At 49.5% G+C, this 21117-nt stretch overlaps 1 protein-coding gene across 1 annotated transcript in view; it reads right to left on the bottom strand.

Annotated features, from left to right (window-relative positions):
* Positions 1 to 21117, bottom strand: part of LOC133354265 (zinc finger protein 608-like) — a 93366-nt gene that overhangs the window by 17381 nt on the left and 54868 nt on the right. The window contains exons 3-5 of the mRNA XM_061570973.1: positions 9162 to 9582; positions 5622 to 5709; positions 1410 to 3996 (exon numbers count right to left, since the gene is read on the bottom strand). Coding sequence (XP_061426957.1) covers positions 1410 to 3996; positions 5622 to 5709; positions 9162 to 9582 — 3096 coding nt within the window. The remainder of the gene's footprint in view (positions 1 to 1409; positions 3997 to 5621; positions 5710 to 9161; positions 9583 to 21117) is intronic.

Raw genomic sequence — 21117 nt, 5'->3', positions numbered from 1 at the left:
TCAGTTGTCATCACGACATGCAACGCATGCTGCCACCCCCGTTGTATTTTTTTTGTTTTTGCCAAAGATACTTTTTTTTCTGTTCACATACAAATGATTCAAGCACGAATTGTTACGTACGCACGTGATTGATGGGTGTGCCGACGTGAATTTGACTCGACGTTTCAAACAAACCAGATGCTTGACAACTTTAGAGGTTTCATTTCAAACACAAAGGGTAAAGGTGGGAGGGCCTCCGCTCGTGGGTTCAAACACATTCCCCGTTGTTTCAACTGCCGCGCCAGGAGATCTAACCGGCGAACTCTGGATCGCAATTCCATTGCGCTCATCGTTACACCGCGTGCCAGCGGCCCCGATTTTAACATTTCCCGTGCTTCAACGTTTTGTTACACGCGAGCTTGCTTGCATAATAAGACAATTAAGGGGGCGCAGCTGCGCAATATTGCGCTCCTTAAAAATGTGTCAACTGAAATTTCCGAATTTTCACGTGATTCACAAATGTGACTGATTGTTGTGAAACTCTGCACGTGTGCTTGAGGTGAAGTTACTTTCTTCGTTTCACTCTTGCATGTGGGATGTTTATTTAAGCGGAAAATATGCGGTGGGTTTGGTTGGCGGTGTGGTGGGTGGGGGTCATAAACATTGAGCTGGCACCACTGAAAACATTGGTTAGAATCCGAGTTTCAGACAGCTGTGATGAATCCGGGTTCAAGTGTAGCAAATTACCAGTGTATGATAGTCCAATGTTAATATGGCATTGTATTGAGGGGCTACTTTGTGTTATCTTGGTGTGGGTCTGGGACCGTTTTGTTTTTTGGCTGCCTTGCCCGATGTTAATGAAATGGACTTCTATAATTATTTATATTTCGTGACTTGCTTACCATTTTCTCTATTCTGCACTCCAAGGTGTTTGTTTTCATAACAGAGGTTATTTGTGTTAGATCGCATGAACATATAAATGTGCCATTAAAACCCACCAGCATTGTAAATGTTGTGCTGTACTAGTGACGAATTGGCCACGTTCTGTTAACGTGACAACCCTTACTAGTTGGCTGTGTCGGGTGGTGGCGGTTTTAACGACACATTTCTATATTTACGCGATCTAACCCAAAAAAACCTCTACTATGGATGATATTGGTCGCGAAAGCCTACGTGTTAAACTGTGTTTGTATTGTTTGCTCTTGTGACTTTGCCGACCCCGTGCCCATACTGGACATCTGTGAAAAAACAGCTTCATCAGCTCATCGGATTCCTCCTCTCAGTCTCAATAAACGTTCTGATTCTGAGTGAGTAAAATGTGCTGCTGCACTATTTGCCTATCAGAGTACCCCCCCCCTCTCCCCACCGCGGTTACAAAAGGCCCACGCTGGAGACCGCCCAACCCCCACGCCCCCTCCCCGCGCGCTCACCTGAGCGTACTGATCGCGGCCGCCTCCGCAGTGATCCACCGCTCCCACCATCTGCTTCAGCCCTTGCTCCTCGTTGGCCTGCATCTGCCTCGCCGCCAGGCCCTCTCCCCTCTGCGCCTCGCCCAGCGACCACTCGTCCCTGGGGCTCGCCTCGCGCTCGCCACCAAAAGCGGCGCGGGCCTTCCTCCTGGCTGCGCCGTCGGCGCCGTTCGACAGGTCCCTGGCGCGGTGCTTGCCGCCGCCGGCGCCGCTTCCCTTCCTGTCGCCGCCGTGCTTCCTCGCCAAGGCCTCCTGTTCGTCGGCGCCGGCGAGCGGCGGAGCCGAGCCATAATGCTGCTGCTGCTGCTCCATGTAGGGATAGCCGTACATGTACTGCTGGTAGTTGGACATGTGTGGGGACAGCCGGGACAGCTGCTGAGTCAAGGGTGGGGGGGTATCCTCGCGCTCGCTCTTCACCGCTTGGCGCTCGCTGCACAGCGGCGGCGGCGCCGCCTCCTCGTGCTCCTTCTTTATCATCTGGCCGTTGTGGACGGCGGCCGCGGCGGCCGCGGGAGGTTCTCCGTCGCCGCCCTCGGCCGCCGCGTTCTGCGGCGCCGGCTCCACGGGGGAAAAGTACGGCCTGTAGCTGCCGAAGAAGGCCGGGTCGTCGCTCCGGAGGGCGCGCGTGTCCAGCGTCGTGAGCTCGGCGTCGCTGAAGCCCAGACCCTTCGGGACGGCGGAGGACTTCTTCGACTTCTCTCCGCCACGCTCCTCCTCGTCCGAGATGTCCGAGTAGGCCGGGCTGCCGGCGTTGGAGGCCGGCGGTGCCTCCAAGCCGAGGAGGGCCGCGCCCTGCGGCTGGGCCGCCGCGGGCGCCGCCTTGCCGTTGGGCACGTGGGGGGGGCGCGCGCCCTCGGCCTTGCAGCCGACGCCGATGCAGGGGCTCGGCGTGTTGTCCGAGAAGCTGTAGACCTTCGCCGCCTCCTCCTTGATGCTCGCGATGCGCCTCTCGGGCGACTCGGCGGCGGCCGAGCCGTTGGTCAGGCCCTCCGTCTTGACGACGTAATCCTTCTTCAGCGACTGCAGCAGCTCGCCTCCCGATGCCTCCTTGGCCTCGTCCGACCGCCCGATGACCTTCAGGCTCAGCTTGAGGCTCACCGTCTCCTTGGCGTCCCGCTCTTTCGACTTCCTCTTGTCCTTCTTCTTCTTTTCCTTGGCGAGCAGCGCGTTGGCGGCGGAGGCTCCCGCGCCTTCCGAGGGGCTGTTGGCGCGGGCGTCTTTCGCGCGCGGGCCGTTTGTCTCGTCGCCGGCTTCCGGCGGAACCGAGCTGCCGACGCCACCGCCACCGGGAGCGCCGAATGCTCCCTTGCCCGCCGGCGACGCCTCCTGACCGGCGGCCGTTCTGTTCTTATGCGGGGACATTTTGCCTTCCGTTTTGATGCCGCTCGCCTTCTTGACCGCCTCCGTGTCCGCCTCCTGCCGGGAAGCGCCGCGGGCCGAATGTTCGGCTTCCGGCTTGGGGGCCTCGGCGACAGCGGGGTTTGCGGCTCGTTCGCTCGATGCGTCCGCGGGCTCCCCCTTGACTTTCTTCGCGTGACCCCTCGCTCTGCCGCCGAGCGCTGGCGGCGAAGCGCCGCTCGGGTTGTCTGCTCCGTTCAAGCCGGCAATGCTCTCCTCGGCCCGAGCGCCTTTCAAGCGCTCCGAGCACTCGGTCTTAACCCCGCCGCCGCCCGTCCCATGCTCCAACATTCCGTTCGCCCTGGAGGCACGGGCGCCAAAGCCAGCGGCGCCATCTCCGCCGCCCTCATCGTCCGCCCGGCCCCTGCCTGGGTCCGCCTTGTCCTCGTTCTCCAGGTGCGCGTGCGCCTGGTGGTACTTGAGTCCGTTGATGTGCCGGTACTTCTTGTTGCAGTTCGGGTGCGGGCAGTCGATGAACGTGGGCGATGACGACGACGAGGACGAAGACGAAGACGACGAGGACGACGACGATGGCGGCGTGAGGCCCAATTGCTCCACGGCACCGCCGTCGGCGGAGGCTGCCACGGCGCCACCGGATCCGGCGCCGTTCCCTCCGCAGCCCGCAGCCGCGGTCCTCGCCGCGCTCAGCCGCAACCGCTTGCCGGGCCGCGTGCCCTCCTCGCTCGCCGCTTGCTGCTGCTGCTGCTGCTGCTTCGACAGCGCCGATGACAGCAATGAAGACGCTACTGCGGCGGCGGCCGCCCCAGATATCGCCGACATATCCAACGAGGGACGGCCTTTCCGTTTGCCGCCAGGGCCCACCCGCGGGCTCTCGCCGTGGTGCAACGAGCCCCAGTGCCCGTTCGACGTGAGGTTGCCCCTACGGCCCTTCCCTCCGCCGCCGGTACCGACAGAAGAGGAGGCGGCAACGTCGCCGCCGCCAGCGCCGACCGCGCTTCCCGCTCCGCTGCCGCGGCCCTTGCCCTGCATGGCCACCCGCGCAGCGTCGCCCGTGCCGCACGGCTCGCCCAGCGTGCCCGAGCTGGAGGTCGCGCGGGTTCGCTTGCCACGCCCGCGGCCACCACCTCCGCTGCCGCCGCCGCCGCCGTTGCCACGAGCCTCCACGTCGCTCACGGGCGACTCGCAGAACCTGGCGGGGGAGATGACATGAGCGAGCGCACGGGTACAAGCACGCACTCGCCACAGCGGAGATGACAGCCGCCATTCGCCGCCGATTGCCCCTTTTGCCGCGTGTTCGAGCCGAGTCAGCTTGGGACCCACACGGCGTTTTGATTATTTTGATTATTTGGCTGCTGTTAATTTCGACGTGATAAGCCACTTCATTGAGTCGTTACTTGTGACCAGGCTGCTTCATTTTTTTGCGTAATTTCGCTACCTTTCTTATATTTTGTACTCCGATTATATTTTTGTATTGTTTGTTGTAACTTTATGACCAGCCTCTACTGGGCATCTGTGCAAAAGAGCATTCCAGCTCATCGGATTCCTCCAGCATGAACAAATATTCTGAAATATTCTGATTCCCATTCAGCTGGCTATTCGCCGAGTTGAGACGGAACCAAAGCAGAACGATTTGGGCTTCGCAAGACATTCCAAACCTGGCTCTGAGTCACGGGGGAAAGGACGAGCGGGGGGGGGGTGCTAACGATGGGGTTCACGACGGCATGCGACGTCGCTTGGTACGCAATTGACGACACACGGGGTCACAACAGCATGCGTCCCGGCTCGTCCGTTGTGCGCGTCTCGTTCGCCGCACGAGCTTGGCTTTTTTGCAGCGGGGAAAGAAAGCAGAAACCTCGTGCCACTTGAGCCGCACCGGGCTCTCAGGTGGCGTAAGCGACGAGGACGTAACCAGGCTAGGTTCACTTTGAGACCACGTTAAGTGTTGAAGGCTCGCTGGCATGCAGCCACTAGGACAGCTCCAGATGCTATGGGGGTTAACCGAATGAGATGACTGGCTAATGCACCACCTGTGCTTGGCACTGTGCCATAATGCACGCACACAGATTAATGTGCACGTATTGCAAGTCAAAGACAAAGATCCCCCCGTGCAAGCCTTACGACTTTTGGGGCAAGTGCTGTCAGTGAGCACCTATGAAGGCTGGCGCGGCACACGAGGGGCGGTGTGGGGTGGCCAGGATCGTGCCCGGCCTCACCTTCTTCTACCAGTGGGGTTCAGATAATCGTTACTGGTGTTGACCGTGAGCAGGAATCGAACTCGGGTTGTGGCATATTTGCACTAGCCGCTGCCCTACCACTCCCTAAGTCGCAAAGATAAAGATCCCCCGTATAGCCTTAACAGACTGTAGGGGCAAGTGCTGTTAGCGAGCACCTATGAAGGCCGGAACGGTACACGAGGGGGTGGGTGGCCAGCACCACGCCCGACCGCCTTTGTCTCCCTAGTGGCGATGTTTACACACCGCACCAGGTACTCATTTGAGGCTGAGTCGACCTTGGGGAGGCCCAGGACCGGTTCAGATAATCGTCACTGGTGTTGGCCATGAGCGGGAATCGAACCCGGGTCACCAGGTCTGTAGTGCAGCGCGCTAACCACTACACTACCACTCCCCACTAAAGATCCATGTAAGCGCATTATGTACAGAGGATCATGTAAACCTGGTTCAGTGCCCAACATTCAAATGCATGACCCTCCTGAAAACGAGTCTGAGGACTTGGCGAGGCTTTTACGGATAACGGGAGATGTTTTACACTAATTATAAAACGGCATCTCTACGTTAGTCCAAGTTAAAGGATTACCTTGGTGGAGCCCAGTCGTGCTTTGTGCAGTCCAGCAGCGTCCCCACGTACGTTTTATTTCTCCACGCCACATTAACAACAAGCAAGCCTGCAAGAGAAAAAATGGCAAGGATTATTCACCGGCCTTTGGGTCGTAGGGTGCAATTTACAGGTTAAGAGTTGAGCCAAAGTGTTCTGCAGATCAAACCGATGACGGCCGGCAACTCATCTTCGTCGATGGCCCCTTATCCGGTAATGGAAATTCCACATTGCCGTGGCGAAGGCCAGGCTATCCGCAGGACTACTATTGGCTTCATGCGGACAGCGGCGCTGCTCATTTGAGGACGATGGACCGATTTGCTCGCTCCCCGACTGGGAATTGAACTCGCGACCTTCCGATTGTAAATTAAGCACTCTAACCACTGCGCCACACGGCCAGATGGTACGCAGCGGTACAATTATCAACATGCCCTTTAACCAAGTGAGAGTCAATCGAGAATCATTAGACCTTTTTCAAAAACACACTCGGGTGAACACAGCAACTGCAATTAGTATTGCCTGCATGAATACCGACCTGTCAGCGATTGTGCTAATGGCCTTTGCTAGAATGTGTTTTATTTTATTTATGGTTTGGTTTAACATCCACCCCACCTTCCCACCACCACCCCATGTTATCGCCGCTGACACAATATTAACGGAGTGTCACGAGTGGAAGAATCCATTCGGAAATCTCGCAGAGCGGAAATCTGCAACCCCGCGCGCGCGCGCATCGTACAACGGCTGCGGGAGGCGATTTATTTTTCATCCCCACACGGCTTCCGAAAACAAAAAATTCCATCAAGCGGCGCTTTTTGTCGTTCGCGCTGCAGTGGTCGCATTTCCCCACATCGCTCTGCTACGAGACAAATCGCCGCACGACAGCGGTCCGAACCTACTGGTTTTTAATTCCGAGCGCCAGACATTGCCTACACGGAGTGCAAAAGTAAACGTGCATTCTATTGCGTCCGCAGTCATCGGTGACCGGCTCCGAGACCACCATCAACTTGCTAAACTTCAGAACCCAGTTAAAACTATTAAACTACTAAAACCATTTTTTAAGTAAATATTTTTTTTCATTTAATTATGCGTGTTAATTTTCTTAATAATTTTCATAGTTTTTTGTTATTAAATTTGATGCAGAACCCAGTTAAACTATTAAACTACTAAAACTTTTTTATTTCACCAGGTAAGGCCCCCTGAGCTATACAGCTCTTTTTCAGAAGCAATTCTGGCCCCAAAATGATAGTGCAACGAAGTGGCTTACCATGTGAATAATTTATTGCGGCCAAATTTCCAAATACATGTTTTTAAATGTGGAGGGAAAACCCGGAGGACCCAGAGAAAAAGCCATGCAAACTCCGAATATGCAGCAGGCATCAGGGTCGGGATCAAATCCAGGACCTCCAGTATACCAGGTGAGGGAGCTAACATCTCTGAACTTACAATAACAGCGACTACACGCGCACACCTGGGCAAGGGCCCCTTCCTTTCAACATGGCACATTTTCCCCCAACCCACGACCCCCCCCCCCACGCACATAATCTGTTTGCGGCTTTCAAACACGCGATCGAAAGAGCATCAATTCTTGCCAAAATACTCTTTGTGAAAAAAAAACACCACTGGCAAGAAGCCAACAACAATATCATCACACACACAAACCAAAACACATAATCTGGCCAGGTGGCAATGTCGTTAGAGCGACCGATGCACGGTTGCAGTAGAGTTGAGAGTTCAAATCGCAGGTCTGGTGGGTTAATCAAATGCGTACCGCGCATGTGGGAAGTCAACACTGTGTCTTCATCAAACGGATAGACTCGCTCCTGCCATAGTAATGTGACATTTCCACAACCGGGTGATTAGAATGGAGATGGAGCACCGTCCCATTGTTCGTGTATGTTTGATTAATTTATATTCCCTTTAGATTTTAAATTGTACCATCATGTCCACGCAGCTTGCAGCAATGCATCACACCTCGTGTTAGCAAATGGGTCAGAAAATTAAGTCAGAGAACTATGAGAATAGGTTTCCCCCCATTTTTAATGGCAACAAAACAGTTGTGTTAGGATGTTAAAACGCCAAACTGAAACATTTTACAAGGAATCATGTCTGCATTAACCACAATACGTGTGGTCCGAATGCAAACAAAAAACGTACTCTGATAATATATGCATTATCTTTGAAACTGCCAGAAAAAAAAGGGGAAAACCTTTTCTCATATTTTGGTACTGGCAAAGGAGGTCCCATGATGTAAATTCTCTCCCCGAGCCCTCGTTACTCTGATAGTTGGCATTGTCTTTGTGCTGTACGCTTTTTGGCATCCTCTGGTCTAACACCGTTTTGAGACTAGGCTCAAAAGAAAACGGTCTCTGGTGTGGACCAATCTATTTTAAAGACAATGCATGTATTATCAGAGTACGTTTTTTTTCCCATTGTAACCACAAGTATTGTGGTTATTGCAGACATGATTCCTTGTAAAAGGTTTCAATTTGGTGTTTTAACATCTTAACACCTGATTTGTTGCCAGAAAAAAGGGGAAAACCTATTCTCATATTTTGGTACTGGCAAAGGAGGTCCCATGATGTCAGAGAACCCACTTCTGAAGTCAATTTAATAGGTCTCGTTATCCACATTCAGGGGACACACATTGTGTTGTGCCCTGCAAAAAGTGTTTGTTGCACGTCAATCAAACCAAATTGTTTAGGCTTGGAATAAGCCAAGTAAAAAAAAACAACCTTTTATTACATTTTGTACTGTGCAGTCATTGGTGACCGAACCGACAAACAGTGCCCCAATACAGATGAGAACACAGTTAAATTCACGGGCGGCTGAAACCCGGGATTGGAACTCGGCATCTCAGCGGTTGCCAGCTTCGGTGCCACTACGACTTCCGTGCCATCTGGCCCATCTCGAAAAAAATATAAAAAACACTTTTGTCTGGTTAACTTTTCATATCCGGCTGGCGCGCTATACTCTTCCAGCACTTCAAAAGGGGGATGGTGTTACAGACATTAAGGGTTCATCTCAACTTGTTTCGAGATTACAAAAACACTGAGCACAGCTCTGCATCAAAGGGGCCTTGTACAATCTTATCTTCTCCGGACATTTGTTATCTGTCAGTGTGTGGTCTATCTCTTGTTTTTTTTTTTTTATACACTCCTTGCCAGTTAAAAATAGAAGACACAACTGACGAAAACACACCCAGGATGTGCACATTTGGCCTGCGATCCGGCAGACGTGGCTAAAGCACTTTAAATCAGTCAGAAAGACGCGTTGTATCCTAAAGTGAAGGTGATTGTATATCATAATAATGATTATTTTTGCACCATTTTATCCATCCCCCTTGCGGACAAAACCCTCTGCATGCCGTGTCGGTTGTGGAGGTTGTTTGACCATACTTCACCACGCTGGTCAGTATAATTTCGTAAAATAGGAAGACTGGGTTCAGATACTGCTCACCGCCACCGATATCCGCTGTGACCAGGAATGCAAAAGGAGGTCACATCCTCCCTCTCGTCCACTTACTCGATGTCTCGTGCCACACGATGCCTTCCAGGCACACCGTGGTGCCGGGATCGCAAGGGCCCAGGCACTCCGGCTCGGTCAGCGTGCTCGCGTCACGAGCCGTCCCGGCCACGCAACGCTTCCGGCCGGTTCCCATCTCAGTCCCGGCCATTGCTGCCGCCGCCGCCGCCGCTAGCGCCGCTCCTCCCGAGGATCTTCTCCGCCGCTGCTGCTGCTGCTGCGGCTGCGGCGACTGCTGCTGCGGCTGCTGCTGCTGCTGCGGCTGCGGTTCCGACGAAATTTCCGTCGTCGCTGTCGTCGCTGGGCTTGGAGAAGAGCGCAGTGAAGCGGCGGCGAGGCTGCCGCCCTCCCCGTCGGACGTCGTACAGCCCGGGGAGGTGGAGGACGGAGGCACGGCCGGTATCAGGAACGCTGGGTCCGCCTGCAGGAAAAGATGCGTAGCAAAATGACCAGAATATAGATATTTTAAATGGGACCATGTTGACCAGCATGGGAAAAGTATGGTCAAATAACCGCGAAAGCTCGCGTGGTGTGGGGAGGCCTTCACCCCACCACCAGTGGACTGATGAAACAGCTGTGCACAGACACAGAATGCCAATACACAAATCTGCTTTGGCATTGCACATAGTTTTTCACAGTCAATACTATTCTCATTTGAATCGGATTGTTGCTCAGGTGAATTCTGCGAAACACCCATTTAAGAATCTGGGTCAGGGGATATTGATGTTCTGACTTTCCAGATTCTGACTTAAAGCCGCTAGGCCAAAACTAGTTGCCGAGCGGAAGCCGAAAGCCGGTATTGTGTTTTTTACTCGTTCAGGAGCCTTAATTCTCACGATATATGGTGCAAATAAATAAACGAATCAAGGTTTGTGCCTCTACGGACATTGTTTTAATGATTCAGAATATTTTTTTATTTAGACTAAGCTATGAAGCTCTTTTTAACAGATGTCTAGGAGGGGCAGGTCAGCAAAATCAAGGCCACCAGCAAAGGGCCTTACAGACCAATGTTTCACTGCAGCGTTTATTTAAGCTGCCAAACTCTGGCCCTACTTCAATCTTCAGAGTCTCATGAGCAGCCAGGCTGATTAAAACAAATGCCGCCGCCTCGCCAGATGTTATCGACAAAAGCCATCTGATAGCGCGTTTGACACGATAATAAGAAGTCCGATGGTAATGTTTGTGTTCGTTGGGCGTTAGCGATTACGCACGGGCTGTAACCATGTGCAGTATCAGACCACAATCATTGCCAAATGGGAGCGTGGAAACAATGTGCGATGGAGAACAGAGAAGCACCGATATGCTTGACTAATCATGGGATGTGACTGGTGTGCATAGTTGTGCGAGTGACATAGTAATGCGCGCTTGTGTACTCATGTGCCCACAGGCTACGCAAATTTTGACTGGCCACATGACCCAATCATAATAAACATTTTGTTGGGTTATGTCGGGTAAATATAAATGCGTCGTTAAAACCGCCACCACCCGGCCACAGCCGATGAGTAAGGTTTGTCACGGAAACAAAACGTGCAAATTAGTCAGCACACCAAGAGTAACCCACAGCATTTACCATTTGAGTACTGTAAATCACTCTCAAGTTCGTTCGTCGAGTACCCGACACAGAAACATTCGTGAGAATTTACTGCGTGCCAAAGTGTGGAAACATTACCCCAGCGACTGTCCCTATAATCGCAGTTCAGCGCGACCACCGAAAACACGTTAGTTCAAAGTGTCGGTGGAGTGATGCATCGATTTGTTTCCATTACAGTGGCAGTCGATTTTTCTCAGGCTCACGGTGGTGGCCAGGTCATACGACGCACGTGAATGACATCGCACGTGTGAGGATCTACGTTTTCTTTTGTTCGTTTTGTACACCGTGCGCAGGTCACACTGTAAGCGGCCCTCCAGTTATTCCCCTCCACATTTAGAAACATGCTTGTAGATTATTTAGATAATTATGCTGCCATAGATTTCCACGCGGATAAGCCACTTCTCATTGAGCTATCATTTTTTGATGGCCAGGTCACTTCTTAAAAATAAGCTAAGCATTACCTGGAAAGATTAAAAATATATATGGTTTTATTTGTACTTATTCGAAGTGATTTGTTTACATGTCCTATACTTTACACTCCTATCGTGTTTTTGTATTGTTTGTTGCTGTAATGTTCTGATCTGCCCTGACTGGACATCTGTGAAAAAAAAAAAGCTTTGTAGCTCATCGGATTCCTCCTCCGGTATAAATAAAGATGCTGATTCTGGAATATCAGATTCAGAGTCACCCACGCAAGCAGGTGCGAGACACACTTGCGTCCACAAGAAGCTGCTACAATTACAGAAATGTTGTTAAACATAATGGAGTAAATCCTGGAACGAACTTGTGATCATAAATCAAGACAGTCTGTTGCATCTTGAGGGTTGCGAATCGTTACACTGATTTTAAGAAGAAGCAGCCCCATTAAAACTTGGACCGTCAATAGTATGAGTCACGGGTAACAGGGCCACCGACGATAAGAGGAGTTTCACTGCGACACAAACTGACCGTACGAACTCCCACAAAAAACAACTGGCTCTTTGCACGGAGACAAACACAGGCCCAACACAGCCCAGCAACACGACTCGAACTCGGGTCTCAGAAACGTGCTCCGCTGGACCAGCTGGTGACACGGGGAAGGCATCGCAGCTCCTCCAGCCGAGTCAACGGGAACTTTGCCAACAGCGGCGACTGGCGTTGCTCGTGTCAACAGTTCCTAGTTCACGGGAAATCAAACCCAACGGGGGCAACTCCATTGCTCACGCCAACGGCTCCCGAATGCGGTGCGTCAGCCTTTTCAGCCAAGCGGCATGAATGGGGGGTCAATATGACTCAAGCCTTGTTTACAGCCAGCGCTTTCTCTTTAAGTCAACACGGCGAACACAAGCTTGTCACCCTTATTGAGTCAGTGCTCGAGTGAACGTGCCTGTCAAAGGGAGTGGGGGGGCTGGCGAGGCTGGCGGGGCTAGCGGGGGGGGGCTCTTTGTTTGGAAGTGAGTGGTGGTGGTGGTGGGGAGGGTGGGAGATGCAACGGCAAGGCAATTCGGCAGGACTGTTGGTTTGACCATGACACCCGGCGCATAATGGCTCAATTCGGGGCGGGCCGGTTTCTAGGCGGATTACCGCCGCACGTAATTGGTGGGGCCCCGCGAACAACAAGAGGACCCGAGCAAATCGCACGGGTGAATTTCTCTCCACGGTGCTGCTTTCCAAGCATTGTTCGCCGGGCACCCAAGACTCAGCCACCACGCGCTGTGTCGCAAGGCTGGAGTGGGAGTGATGCAATGACAGTGTGCTTGTGTGTGTGCGCGCCCGCCAGCTGCGTCCTAACTAACCAAAAGGCAAGCTCTGCCTTTAGCCACTACTAACGATTGTCAAAGTGTCTCAAGTGTAAGGCTATCTCTATTTAAAACTTTCGTGACTGCAGGGATTCATATTCTTGGCTCTTTCGGTAAAGTCACGTAGAGGGGAAATAATACAACAATAAAAATAAAACATAATGAAATACAATTCTCACGACGTTTTGGCCACAAACGCAAGCAGCCGTCCTCAGGTGAAGAACAAGTCTGTCGGAAAGACAGCTTGGTGGTGTTCATTCAGACGCTGTCTTTCCGACAGACCTGTTCTTCACCTGAGGACGGCTGCTTGCGTTGTGGCCGAAACGTCGTGAGAATTGTATTTCATTGTTTTATTTTTATCATTTTATTATTTCCCTTCTACGTGACTTTACCGAAAGAACCAAGAAGATGTAAGGCCATCGTCGCTCGTCTCGACTGGCAGCCGGCAAGAAAGTGATGGAAATTACACGTTCCCCTGGCGGAGGTTGGTCTATCCATGGGAACGGCCACGGTTAACTACCCACAAGGTTTGAAAGTTAGACCATCTCTGCTCATTGCCCCAGCGGGTCGGTACACACTCGTTTGAGCTACGCACTCGGGATGAAAACTGCACGGAATTAAAACCGCATTATCTTAACAGTGCCGGCTCAGTGGATCAGACACAGCCGCTGTGACTCCCCCCCTGGGACACGGGACCCATTTTCGTCCGCTAACCAGACAGGACTCGACAAGACAAAGTCAAAAGCGTCTCTCGCTGCGGCACAAACGAGCAATGATTCAGCGCCCATCTCTCCGCTGGTGGCCCACCGCAGCGGGAGGGCGAGAAGGAAAAACAACACAGGCCGGTAAAACTTCCCACAAAGTGGCACGAAATAATGAGAATCTTAAGTTATACTGGAGGAGGAATCCGGTGAAATAATAAGCTTTTTTTTTAGAGACGTACAGAAGGGGCGGGTCAGAAAGTTGCAACAAATAATACAAAAATACGATAGGAGCACAAAGTAAACAAATATATTTTAAAAAATTGTAAAACGTAACTTTTACTTTGAGCAGGTAAAGCCCACCGAGCTATTAGCTCCTTTTTCAGAAACGACCTGGCCACAAATGATAGCTCAACGAAGTGGCTTACATCACGTGAACATTAATAGCAGCCATTTAATCCCAATAATAAAAAATAAAGACAGAGCAGAAGCCCTGCAATTGCCTGCTCACACCACTGCCGGCAGAAGGGCCTCCACTAGAGGGAGCTCTAAGAAAGCCCTTTATTATGTCACCATTGGCCTTCTCTTCCATTCCGGCCAGACACCTTGGAAGGGGTGTAAGTACAAGTACTTTTTTTTTTCCTCAATCCAAACGCGACCCCACCAATTGGATCGACTCACCGTAGCGCGTTACCCCACTTGTACTGCCATCGTCCCACTTGCCGCGCCGCCGGGGAGATCGAATTAAAAAAAAACTCCGATTAAAAAGCCCGATGTGCAGACCCCATCACATCACCATCGCCCCGCCATCGTGGCACAGAGCCACCGATATACACATCCCTGGGACACCCATCGGCTGAGTCACGGCAAGTCTCACGCTACCACCCATTGTTCACAATCAACCTCATTTTAAGCCACAGAGGATGACGACGAGGACGATTTGGAAACCCGATCGGCTGGAACTAACTTTCAAGCAACCCCCACCCCCATCAACACAAAGCGGTGGTGGGCCTGGTGTTTTTTTGTATCCGAGTAGGAGTTAAGGCAAGTGCAGCTAAAGCTGCGATCCATTTGATGTGCTCACGTGGCCGACTCATTATAAGCGCCGTGAAGCCCCCCCCCCCGCCCCCCAGGAAGGCACGCAACTTTGTGTTTGTTCCATAGGTCAAGGACAGGCATTTGTGTAAAAAAAGGGCTCCGTTTGTCGTGGCCATTTAAAAAGGTCTGTGTTTGCCGTGGCTGTTTAATGTTCTACCGTTCACCTTTTGACATGCGGGGGGGGGGGGGGGGTTAACGCTTTTGCGTGTCTCTCTCTCGTACAAAAAGAAAAAAAAGTTTATTGCTAAATGCTGCTCACGTGCTCGATTTACATTCAGGCGTCGTCGTTGCTGCACCACGTGCTTGTCCGGAAGGCCGCTTGTCAATTTGTGCTCCGATGCATTGTCCGGGTAATTGCTTTTGTTCTATGGTCTTGCCCCCCCCCCTCCCCCTGCCCCCACCACTACTCCAGATCTCCCTCGTGTCTGGCACATGTTTCTCGGTGGGATCTCACGTGCTTTACATGAAGTAAATTTTTTTTTTTACAAATTAAACTAACGTCTTTGATCCGAGCTGTGCGATTTTTTTGTTGTTGCCCAGAACAGACGTTGGGCAAACACATCACAGTTCAGAAGTTGAGAAGCAGCGACTTAAAACTCTGCAACGTGATAATCACCTCTGGACGAGTTATTAATTGTTTACAATTATTCACTTCTATCACGACTCTATGAATTGTCACAATTTAAAGATGACCATGGATGTACTTGCCCTTGTATGTAGTGCATGAAGACTTAGATAGGGCTAGTAATCTATAGAATCTATCGAAATCAATAGCTATAAAGGCAATGCATAGGAATCATCAACAATACAGGATTCCGATTTAAAGCTTTCGTGACTGCAGGGATTCATCTTTTTGGTTCTTTCGGTAAAGTCACGTAGAAGGGAAATAATAAAATAATGAAAAGAAAACATTAAATAATTCTCACGTTTCGGCCACAAACGCAAGCAGCCGTCCTCAGGTGAAGAACAGGTCTGTCGGGAATTCAGACGCTGTCTTCCCGACAGACCTGTTCTTCACCTGAGGACGGATGCTTGCGGCGTTGTGGCCGAAACGTCGTGAGAATTATTTTATGTTTGATTTTTATTATTTTATTATTTTCCTTCTACGTGACTTTACCGAAAGAACCAAAAAGATTAATACAGGATTCGTACACGCAGGGACAGATTTTAATTGCAGTCCTGAGCGGGCACTACAGACATCCTGGGTTCGAATACAGGTTTTAGCCACTAGTGCTTAAACGTAGATCTCATATGTGGGCGAGTTTATGGTCTCTGCTCAATCAATAATGATTTTAGAAAACATTACGTGAAATGTAGTGCTTTACTTGATTTGGCTGAATTGCAGCTCTGAAAATCGAAACGTTTTGTTTGATTGACATGCGGTGAATACACTTTGCAGATCACACGAACGCAGTCCTCCCCGGTTTGGGTTCAATAGGAGACTTAATTATAAAAAGAAATAGGTAAAAAAAAAAGCACACGGTCATCTCCCGCAGCCATGGGTGATACACCGCTAGCTGCGAAAGTTCGTAAAAGAACGACGTTTTCATCGCAACAGTGTGTTGATAGAAGCAAGAGTAATAACATTGTGGAAGATTAATTTGTATTTTTCAACTCTATAATTTTTTGTTATCATTAATTTCCGAAATTGAGGAACATCAAACGCTGACAAATACAGGTGACTTCTAGTGCGGGTAAACATTTGGAACTAACCATGCATTCATTTCAAAGACGGATATTATTTTTTTTAAGTACGTCTTAAAATGAGCAGAGGAGTGGATGGCAAGGATGAGGGGTTCAAAGTTTAGTTTTTCTCTCGACGCTGACGACTTGCTACTCTGTGTTGCATTATGGTGGTCGTGTTTCACATTAAGCACCCCCCCACCCCCCCCTTGTTGTGTAAATCACAGTGGCGCTTCCTCCCGAGCCAGTTATTATTACATTAGTCTCAGGCTATTAATACGTGTCTTGGAAAATTAATCACATTTTCATAAAGCATTAGCGCAGTACCAAACCTTTAATCAATGGATAATTTGAACAGACAGCCTCTCACGCCGAGAATTGACCATTACTAAATTGGGTCCCAGGGCTATGTAGGACCATCACGTATACGCTATACTTGCCCGAACAACAGTAAAGGAGCAGCCCTGAAACTGCTTGCTCACGCCACTGCTGCTGGAAGACCCCCCGCTCAAGGAAGCTCAAGGGACCCTTCTAGAGGCTATTTTGGCCTACTCGTCCACTCCTGAGTAGGCGGTTCGGAAGTGGTGGGAGCAGTCACACTTTACCCCTCAATTGTGGCGTACTACACATTCAGATTTTTGGATGGAAAGATAGGTGGGTGGGGGGGGGGTGCGAGGGATTTAAAAAAACACTTGCACCGTTATTTCAACGGCTAAACCGGAATATGTTTGTATGTTGAATTTATTTTGAACCATACGTAGCCAACCGCACTAAAATCAGAGGTGCGGTTAGAATAATGGACCAGTGACATCTGGATTGCTACTGCATCGTGCTGCTAACCATTACACGATGGCAGCATACCATGTTAAACTGCTGTACACATATCATAATCAGCCGTTCACTTCCCGAGTTATGCATTATAGATCACATCATAGATTTATTTTAAAAATTCAAGTCGACATCTGCTCGAGCAGTGAGGAGGTGCCGCTAATATGCAAGAGCGACCCAGTCGGTGGTGGCAATTCCACATTAGTATGGCAAGGGGCCAGTCTATCCACGACCGCATCAAAGTGGTACTATTTATTTTATTGATAGTTGATGACGTGACGAGTCAACCCCAAACGGAATTTGAACCCGCGACCCTCTGATGACAATTATGAGGCCCGACATTTGCCTGACAGTTTGTTGCCTTTAATAATAGGGCAGGACAGCAAATAGGTTTCTCACGGGCTCACTGCATAATGTTTAATAGTTCGCTGGTGCACGTGGATTGTCTATGGATACTCCAGTTCCTTCACATACTTAACATAAATAGTGTAATTCTAGATTTGAAGCTTTCGTGACTGCAAGGATTCACTCTTAGTTCTTTCGGTAAAGTCACGTAGGTAAAAAATGAAATTAAAATTAATTAAAATAAAATAATAAATCACGACGTTTCCGAGGCAACACAAGTCTCCGTCATCAGGTGGGACCGTCATCAGGTGGGACCGTCACAGCCAGATTTTTTATTAATTTTAATTTCATTTTTTACCTACGTGACTTTACCGAAAGAACTACGAGTATAAATAGTGTATTAAAATACGGGGGCCTACCTGGAAATGTGGAATTTCCAAAAATTGCTTCAGGCTTGGCCAACAGAAGCACATCTCACCACTTGCTCATTTTTCAACGAGACACATTTTTATTTGTGGCATCACCATTATCTTTTTTTAATTCCCCACTCCATGCCTCTGTCCAGTTCAGCCTCCCCAGAGGCAAAATACCCACGATAGGGCCTCTCTCGAGCTCCCGCTTGTGAAGGCCCTTCCCCGCCAGCAGCGATTTGAACAAGCAATTATCATTATTATTGCTATTAGCTGCTCCAAACAAAAAAAAAGTGTAAATATTCAAGTGAGACGAAATATTGTATTCAAAGTAATAAACAAGAAAAATGAAACGATGAAATTAAAGAGATAGCAGCATAAATCTACATTCACATTAAACACACAGCTAACAGCTAAATCCACGTTTTATAACCCTAACAGTTAAAATAATGGTTCAATCGACTACAAATACACCCCTGAATATATATATCATAACGTTTCCCGACTGCACTTAATTTAATATTAATGCAAAACTTTGCAGCTTTCCCGGGAAAGGCAAGGAGTTAAATATCGGATGAAATTACTCCAGTTAATCATTCCTTCGCGTGATCAAATGAAAGGGAGACGATCGAGCAAGCTCACTGAGGCATGGAGAGAGAGTGGAGAGAGGGGGAAGAGAGAGTGGGGAGAGGGGGAAGAGAGAGAGGGAGGTAGAGAGCCAGAGCGCTTGGAGAAGGCATTCCACCCCTGACAGATTGCCACGGCCGCATTTTTTTTTTTGAAAAAGGAAGCTTACCCACACCAGACCAGTCGGAGCTGGCAGAGGCAGCGGCGGCCAATGTCCCATTTGCGCAAATTGTATTTGAATGTATTAAACTTTGGGAGGGAGCAGAGCGATGTCCTTTGCATAACGAAGCCAGCACGCCGGCACGCAGAGAATAACACGAAGACGCATAAAGGGCTGATGCCGCCGCCTCATTATCAACGGGGGGCGGCGGGCGGGGGGGGGGGTGTTTAGAAAAAAAAATACAACTTGAGGATCATATTCTATGGTTCTTTCGGGAAAGTCACGTAAATCAGAATAAAATATTAAAATAAGAAAAAAATTATTAATAAAAAATCAATTTTTGTTATTATTGTATTGTAATTTTTTCATATCTACGTGACTTTACCGAAAGAACCACAGAATATGAATTCCTGCAGTCACGAAAGTGTTAAGTCGAAACTGAAGTCGAGGTTCGTCAGACATCTCACGTTGGAACCAGCGACGCGAGCGTGGGCGAGCGTTCCACGACTTCAACGGTGCAAGTTTCGAAGGCCCAAGTCCCCCGACCGCATCTTTAAAAAAATGTTTACGGTTGTTTGTTCAGTCCCCATGCAATGTCTTACGACGGTTACAGAAGGTATCGTCATGTTTGCTATTTGCATTTGGGCTCTTTCCTCAGCAACCGTGATAATAAAAAAAACAGGCAAAGTCTGGACCAGTTTCAACTTTGAGTCATCAGCAGAGCATAGCCTATTAAACGTATACAACTACCGGGATAATAGGCTTTACAAACGTTATTCAAACCAACACCAGATCATCGAGGTTGTTTGACCATACTTCACCACGCAGGTCATTGCGGGTTGCTAAAGGCGGTCGGGGTGGTCAGAACCAGGCATAGATGCCACTCGCACCGATGAACCCAGGTCGCAGGGATCGCGACAGTGAGCCAACCACTGCACCACCGCTCCACTCTACCGATTCGGTAGATTCCAAGAACACAGGATGAGATGTATAACACGTAGGCTTTCGCGACCAATATTATTATTATTGTAAATGTTGTGGTTTCACGCTTCAACACACCGATGGGCTAAAGCAGTGAACTATTTGTCTTTTGTCAACGTGACACTTTTTTACTGATAGGCCGTGTCGGGTGGTGGAGGGTTACGACACATTTATAAATAACGCGATCTAAACCCAAAAACGTTGATTATGAAAGTCACGTAGATAGGCTACCCTGTTGTTCCACTAGTACAAAAATTTAACAGCCATAGCTACACTCATACTCTTTGGTTCTTTCGGTAAAGTCACGTAGGTAGAAATAAAATAAAACAAATCACGACGTTTCCATCGCAACACAAGGAAATCTTCATCAGGTGAGACAACCACAGCAAGTTTTCTTTCTCAAAACGTCGTGATTTGTTTAATTTTATTTCTACCTACGTGACTTTACCGAAATAACTAAAGCGTATGGATTCCTGCAGTCACGAAAGCTTCAAATCAAGCCATAGCTAACAACAATGCAATCTGCCACGACCAGATTTAGCTTTAACTCATTTCGGCAGAAAGAGCCCAGTGAGCTGTTAGGCCCCATTGTAAGACAACGAATAGTGGATTGTGTACAACTTTGCCGTACCGCACTCAAGGTGGTCCCCCTCCCCCCTGCGGTATTTATGCGTGCCTCTTGCTTTAACAATAACAAGGCAACACACACACACGTGCGCACGTGTTTAAGGGGGCCCACACAATTGGTGATGAATCACAGAAAGTCACAAAACACATTCCTGCGGAGGGAGCTGGTAGGAACCGTTGGGTTGCTCGGTCAATGGCCAGGGTCAACGGCGGCGTGGTGTATTCCGCAAATATGGCCGACTGTGAGGGCAGGCACAAGCCGGCGTGAGTAGGTTAAACGTTGAGTTTAATAAGGGCACCACGGGTTGACCAGCCCCTATCCACCCAGCCCGACCCCTCCCACCCCCCACCCAGCCCCTCCCCACCCTCCCCACCCAGCCCCTCCCGACCCTCCCCACCCAGCCCCTCCCCACCCAGCCCCTCCCCTACCAGCACGACGGACGGACACAATAATCCCCTGTGGGCTGGTGTAACCAGGAGGTTCCTACCAGTAAAACCTCGCCACTATTTCCCTACTCAAACAAAGACCACTGCAAAACATTGGCCTACAATGTAAGCGAGAAAGTTTTTTTTTAGTGTAGGTGATGAAACACTCCGTTGCCTGTTTGGTAAGTGTTAATTTTATTTTAGCAGTGTTTTTTTTCTTCAATGGATTAGTCATGGTCACAACTTTCGGTATAGAGAGCCAGGTTTTGACTTAAAACTTTCGTGAATGCAGGAATTCATATTCGTGGTTATTTACGTAAAGTTACGTAGATAGAAGATAAAAAATAAAATAAAAATGAAATAAAAAATACATAAAACATAAAAGCAAAAAAAACCCTCGAAACGTAAAAGGTTTTTGCTTTAAGTTTAAATGTATTAATAATGTTATTTTCTATCTACGTGACTTTACCGAAAGAACCGAGAATAAGAGCCAGGTTTATTGCACGCAAAATGGAGTGGTGTGGCATCAAAGGCGGCCGTGTAGCAGTTGGACACTGCTGATGGTAGGCGGTGCGATCTGCCAATGACCCTGGCCTGTGCACCCACAATACCCGATTTCTGCCCCCACGACCTCAAACGGAACCGTGATCTCCAAGTGCACCTAGCCTGGCCACAGTGCTGCGGTGACATCACCGAATGGT

The sequence above is a fragment of the Lethenteron reissneri genome, chromosome 46 (assembly GCF_015708825.2).
Source record: "Lethenteron reissneri isolate LAM-NWPU_2019-01 chromosome 46, ASM1570882v1, whole genome shotgun sequence".
Taxonomy (NCBI): domain Eukaryota; kingdom Metazoa; phylum Chordata; class Hyperoartia; order Petromyzontiformes; family Petromyzontidae; genus Lethenteron; species Lethenteron reissneri.
This window is presented reverse-complemented; position numbering and strand designations above follow the sequence as displayed.